Genomic DNA, 7167 nt, shown 5'->3' with positions numbered 1-7167 from the left:
TACTGTATGCTATAAAAAATGTACCTGTGAAGGGTATTATAGCTTCATTGCAGCCGAAGTTAACGTTTTTTTCTTGTTGCATTTTACATTTTCTATTTGAGGTATTCCAACGTTTTTTACATCAATGCATGTTGCAGCTATTGCTTAGCAGCAGTTGTTGGCAATGTCGGCGCCGCTGTTGAAAAACTACGCTTTGACAGTTTTCACGTAAAAATAAAATGCTCGCGCATTTTTCACTACATTACGCTCTGTACATGCCCAACAAGCATGCATTTACATATATACCGACATTTGTACATACATACATATGCATGGATTAGTATTTGCGTGAACAGCAACACTCTGCCAAACAAAAGGTGTCAACGCTTTCCATGCAACATGAGCAGCAAATGCGCATGCAACGGAAAAACGTGTGCAGAAATTTTTAAAAATTCACACACGCGCTTGTAGATATGTATGTATGTATGCTTGTGGCTAGATGTGGATGTGTTTCATATAAAACATATGCAAAATATGCGCCCGCAAACACTCAACCACAGTCCGCCTACTCAATTCGGAAATTGTTGTGCGCTTAATGAAAAGTATTTAAAATTTTAAATTGAAGCGTATAATATGAAATTCATTTCTGTTTTTAATTTTTTTTTGTAGAAAATATAACTATAGTATATGTGTAAAGTGAACCGAAATTGAAATTTTCCCATCAACACGTTGTTAGGCTTCGATGCACAAAATATTATATGACTTCCACAAAATTTAAAAGAGTCAAAGTGTTGAAAATTTTCTATGTTCTCTGCATAACCGTTAGTTTGTCATAAAAAAATTTACCACTTTTCATTTTTATATTATTCTCAACTGGCCTAAATTGCTAATCAAATTAATAAAGGTCAATAAGTGTCCGGAAAAAGTGTTGAATAACGGCAAAATGATTGAAAAGTGCTAGCTAACGGTTAAATAATTGAAAACTAAATTGCGTTTATTTGAGCGAAAATGTTCATTACAAAGTTCACAGCCATGTTCATGAACATACATACATACATATGTATTTCAATATCACAAATCATTCATGTGTATTTCGAAGCAATAAAAAGTAACAACACTTTTACTATTCGAAATTTTTATTTCACCGTTTCAGGCATCAAAAGAATAATTTTACGTAAAGTTTCATATATCAAACCCTCACAATATTTTTTTTGTCTTATAAATTTGAATAATGACGAATTCATAATGAAATTTATTTGTTTTATTGAGATTCGTGCACAAAATTTCATGTTCAGAATTAGTAGCTGACTATTACATAAATATCGCTTAGGCTCGTTTTGTAGAGCACATGTTTTCGTTACTTTAACTGACAGCTAAGCTGAAGTGTGTGTATTCACGACTCTCTATAAGCATCACTGAATTTTCATGTTAATTCTCTAGTTTCCATCTGCGGAAAAGGTTAAGCAACAATAACTTTGTTGTAATTAAATAAGTCAAAAATAATGCTAAAATAAGGAAGGTCGAAATATTTCCAAAAAATTCTGTAAAAATTTAAAGCACATTTTTTTGATAACAATTCTCTATTTGCGAAAATATTTGTGTATGAAAAATATTTTTCACCCACCTAATTACATATGTGATACCATTAATGTAAGCCCTAACTGATTTTCTTCGATTTATTTGATTTAAACAAATTTTAAACAGGTGGCAACCCATCATTACAACACATAGGATAGATATCATTATTAAATATTGGTTCATACTGACGCCAGTATTCAGATATTTATTTTTAATATACTTAAGTAACCTAACTAACCTTTATGAGGCCCATTGGAAAACCACAAAAACTAAAATCACTCTATTAAGATCTTCCTAGATCAAGTCTTCATGGACATGGACCACCTTCTGATGAAGTTCATTCCTATTGAATTTTAATAGTCCAAATGTGCGGCCCATTTTCGATTCATGGCACTTTTGCCTGTTTTTTAGTGGTTGACTTCACCGAGCTACCATATATAAATAAATTGTCTGTGAATGTAGAGGTAGCCAGAGGCATATAAATTCTCTTGTTTTCGAAGTCTAATTGTAGCGTGGTGCCTTCTCTGTCTAATTCATCTGAGTTAAAGTTACTAGGAATATTACTGGAACCCATTTCTGGTTTATCGTGAAATATGATGCAATTTTAGTATTTAATTTTGCTGAAAAGACACCACCTTCCACTCGATTATTTATTTGTATCCATTCGTATCTACTAGACCCGTTTCTCTAGAAGAGAAAGCAATATTGGTGATCAAACTTATGTTCAATTCTACAAGGTGTGTTCCAAAGTAAACAGGACTTTTTGAATCTAGCGCCCCCTGGTAGCGCCATCTATATGTCGACTGATGCGTCAGAATCTACTAACCTTATCGATTGTCCATTGAGAATTTCATGACATTTCATGGAATTTGATTGGAAGTGAAGTTATTGCGTTTTAAGTGTCAGTATGTTTGTGTTATCGGTGCGAAAATGAGTTTCGAACAAAAGCCAACATTAAATTTTATTTTAAAATTGGTAAAACTTTTACCGAAACGTATCAATTGATGAAACAAGTTTATGGCGATGATTGCCTATCCCGTAGCAGACTGCACGAGTGGTTTCAACGTTTTCAAAGTGGTCGTGAGGACATAAATGACGATCAACATCTGAGCCAATCAAAATCCGTGATCATCGGAAATTTCATCGAATGCGTGGATTCATCAAAAATCAACCGAAATCATTATTGAAATTCATGGAAATGGAATTGAACATCAGCAAAACATCGATTTATCGAAGGACGATTATTTGACCAAAAATTTTGACCGAATATTTGGGCTTACGAAAGGTTTGTTCTCGGAATCCAACATTCGAAAAAACGATAATTTGACCAAAAATCACATTTTAACCATTAACCACTCCCCATATTCACCTGTTTGAAATGCCGTCCCACAGTTCCCTTATACCGAGTTGTTGACGAGTGCTCTTAGAGAGCAGGAGTGCAAGCCGAGTAGAAAATCGTTCGGCTGTCTGTTGTGATTGCAGCTTCTCGACGTCGAACCTTCCTTGTGTTTGGTGGCGTGCGTTTTTTGCTGCACAAAGGCGGGTGCGAATCTTGGCTGCAACAATATAGTGTTCCGAGTCGATGTAGGATCGACTGGTTGGTAGTTTTTCGATCTGGAGACAGCCAGGTAGCTTGATGAATCTTCTTATGCTCGAATCTAGTACTACAGATAACCATATTGCGGGCCCCGGCGAAGTCAATCAGAGTCAACCCATTTGGGGAAGTTTCGTCGTGGAGGCTGAATTTACCGACCGTAGTGCCAACGATACCTTCTTTGCCCACCCTGGCGTTAAAGTCGCCAAGCACGATTTTGACATCGTGGCGGGGGCAGCGCTCATAGGTGTGCTCCAAGCACTCATAAAAGGCATCTTTGGTCACATCGTCCTTCTCTTCCGTCGGGGCGTAGGCGCAAATCAGCGATATGTTGAAAAACCTCGCTTTGATGCGGATTGTGGCTAGACGTTCATTCACCAGAGTGAATGATAGTACTCGGCGACGGAGTCTCTCTCCCACCACGAATCCAACACCAAACTTTCGCTCCTTTATATGGCCACTGTACTAAATGTCACAAGGACCTACTCGTCTCCGATCTGGATTTTCTGTGGATTTTACTTTAAAATAAGTATGCTGCGAAACTTCAAAGTTTTCTGTGGTTAATTTGCTTCTTATGTTTCTCTTGTTTTCTAAATATTGATCTTTCCTAGTAGCATTTATTAAAGGTGTATTACTTCTTTGTATTTTTTCAAGATTCAGAGAAGTGGATGTCGTTTTTAAGATTAATGCGGAAGAACTAATTGTTTTGAAATCCTTTGAACTTGTATGAGAGCTTTTACCCGCCTTTGGATTAGATATATTACTTTGACCTTCCTCCATAATGAAGGCAAATAGTTTAATTGCAGCGCCCTTTTAATAATAGTTACTAACCAGAATTGTATGTAGATCTGGGACTACTGTAACTGAGCCAGGAATAAACCAATAGGTACAGGCGATTTGAAGGGCTTGAAACTGCTTATTGCCTAAGACAGGTTTTTCCTAGGCGGACCGAAGAGTACTTAGCCTCACCCGTCAATGGCGCTAGTTTCGCAATAGAAATGTATTACCCCATAATAAGAAGAATAATAAGAGAAACCACAAACATAGTATCGATTCCTTAGTAACAATCGCCTTGGAAACTCATTTTATTTACTTTCCTTAAATAAGGGTGAAATCTACAGCTATTCAACAGCTACTAGTGGAATCACTTAAGTATAACAGTGAACCATTCGCAATGAAACATATCTCACAACTCGAAAACTTTGTGCATCCGCCTTTAGAAGCAAAAGCTTTGCGGAAGTTACTATTGTCTGCAGTTTACACCGAAGCAATCACGAAGTTAACAATCTATCAACGTAGCCAGAGGATAAACGCCCGGCGCTGTGAGCCCAAAAAAGAGAGTACGTCGAAATATCAGCAGAACGCACGTCGCAGTTCCAAGAAAGAGACACTCAAAAAGCCCGATGGCACAGAAAATGTGCTCAGCGAAAAAATGTTGAATGAAATAAGGTTGGACCAGGAGCTGAATTTACTGCGTAAAATTTACGGAACTGCGCTTTCAGAACTCGAGTCCGGCTCTACCAGTAAAGCTTTTAACGCAGATGACATAGATGAAACTACTGTTCGATCAAACGACCAGTTATACAGCGTAATCGAACAACAAAAGCCGGACAAGAATGAAGTTGAGCAGGCGTTAGACCTGTTAAACACCAACAAAGAAGCATTGAAAGTGCTCAAAATGCAATTAGCAGAGGAGCAGCAAGCGGCGAAGGAGCGCTTAGTAGAACAGGACGACTGCATTGCTACACTACGTCACAACCTGCGTAACGTACGGCTGCTTAACGAATTGGAGCTGCGCTTGGTGCAACGCTGGGAGGAGAATCGCTACACGCAGGCGAGTATTGTCGGCGCTAATGAGGAACGTACACTTCAACAACAAATCGATGACTTACGCCGTCGTATTGCGGGTGAAGAATGCATCATTGTTCAAGTGGACAAGTTTAGTGTGAAACAATTTGCGGAGCTAAATGCGAAAATCGCCGCCTGGCAGCTAAAGTACGCGCGTGTAATGGAGATCAAATGCACAGAGACGCAGGCGAAAGAGCGTCAAATACTGAAGCTGCAAAAGTCATGGGAACGCCATAGGGAAACGTACGCAGAGCGGCAGAAATTCGTGCGCGATTATTTGGAGGAAAAGGAAGTGGAGCGACAGTTATACGAACAGCAGATCTACCGCGTGGAATGCGCAGTGCGTATTCAAGCTTGGTGGCGTGGGCTAATGGTTCGCCGTGGCCTGGGACCGTTCAAAAAGAAGAGCAAAAAGGGCAAGAAGGGAAAGGGTAAAGCTAAGTGAGCTAAAATATTTCATTCAATTTGCCTTTGAACGAAAATATATGATATATATTTACATAAATATATTTTAATTTGTAAAAGAGAAAACTAAGCTAATTGCTCACGTTATTGGGTAGAAATCATTCACAAACACCTTGTCTTATACAACGAACCTAAGCGATAGCCCATAATTAAAACGATAGTAATCTGCTCTATTGCCTTCATTACTTTTAAGGCACTCTTATTATTTCATTTTTCATATAGAACATTTTTATGTAGAACTCCTTTCCTACCATCGGGCCTCCGTCAAATAATTTTCAGTTACTTTTATCGCGTTTGATTGGCGAATCAACTTCATCATCATTTTGGAGTTTCCCTGCTGTTTAGCACCGAGGGGAGGATCTTACCTTTCATGATATCTAACGCGATTATTCGAAAACGCGATATAATGTTAGTTGAAACCTTCTCATCGATTCGATTCGCCAATTCTCTTCTCGCTCCTCCGTCGGGTACCGCGTCGACTACTTTGATAGCTGAGGTGTTATCATCCATTCAGAGGACATGACCCAGCCAGCGCAGCCGCTGTCCTTTATTTCGCTGAACTATGTCAATGTCGTCGTATATCTCATACAGCTCATCGTCCCATCCACTGCGGTATTCGCCGTGGCCAACGCGCAAAGGACCATACATCTTTCGCAAAACCTTGCTCTCGTAACGCCGACTCATCAGATGTTGTCATCGTCCATGTCTCTGCATGATACAGCAGGACGGGGATGATAAGTGACTTGTAGAACTTTGTCTTTGTTCGTCAATTGCCTACTCAATCCAAAGTAGCACCTGTTGGCAAGTGTTATTCTGTTTTGGATTTCGAAGCTTATAAGAAGTGTACATTTTTGCTTAAAGTGAATAAAATCGGGTAAAACTAGCACATACATAACTAACAAGCCTTATGTACTTGGTTCTTCTCTGGCTTTAGTCCATGCAAGTTGCAAGAATATAAAATGTTCGGTTATACCCGAACTTAGCTCTTCCATACTTGTAATTTATGTTTTATATTTATATTTTAATTAGGTGGTATGCTCTTATTCACATACTATTATTTAAGAAAAGTACTATTGTAGAATAAATACCATTATTTTACTTATTTTACACATCCAATAATGTAAGAGCTGTTTAGAGTCACATTTTCTTTGCAGAAATTTACACTTCAGTGTTATTTAATTCTATCTCATTTTACTTTTTGTAATGATCAGTGCATATTAGCTAGTAATATAATAAATAATATGAATATCAGATGTAATTTAACATATTTATGTTATTTAATGTAGCTCTAAAGGTTAATGTCGTATGTTTTTTATTCTTTCACTTCAATCTCCAAATCCGATGGTAAATAATACAAATGAATGCATGTATTAAGGGGAAGCAATAACACCCGAGATTCATGCACGACTGCATTACCTTCGTTTTTTGCTGCTTCACTCTTTCAACATTTGCTCCTGTGCGATCACGGAGGAGTAGATTATGTGCGCGACAAAAAGAAACGCACTCTCCACACTCGCGCTACAGCAGCCCTCCTCGTGTAGAGAAAATCATTTACTCAACGCAAATTAGCTCGGTGTCAATTAGAATTTTCTTTTGTAGTCGGTGAACGGTGAAGTCTCGGGTCATTTCGCGATCGTAAAAAATAATAGCAAACGCGTTAGTAAAATAAATAAAGAGCAATATTTAGTGCTGTGTAAAAAAAG

General features: G+C 38.0%; 1 protein-coding gene across 1 annotated transcript; it reads left to right on the top strand.

The window, feature by feature from the left end:
• The first annotated feature begins 4325 nt into the window (after nucleotides 1-4325).
• Nucleotides 4326-5666, top strand: LOC126760100 (dynein regulatory complex protein 9). The gene has a single exon (XM_050475502.1). It carries the CDS (start codon nucleotides 4326-4328, stop codon nucleotides 5442-5444), a length of 1119 nt encoding a protein of 372 aa, XP_050331459.1. The 3' UTR covers nucleotides 5445-5666.
• Nucleotides 5667-7167: the final 1501 nt, after the last annotated feature.

This window comes from Bactrocera neohumeralis, chromosome 5 (assembly GCF_024586455.1).
Source record: "Bactrocera neohumeralis isolate Rockhampton chromosome 5, APGP_CSIRO_Bneo_wtdbg2-racon-allhic-juicebox.fasta_v2, whole genome shotgun sequence".
Lineage (NCBI taxonomy): Eukaryota > Metazoa > Arthropoda > Insecta > Diptera > Tephritidae > Bactrocera > Bactrocera neohumeralis.
Note: the sequence above shows the minus strand (reverse complement) of the source record. Positions and strands in the feature narration are given on the sequence as shown.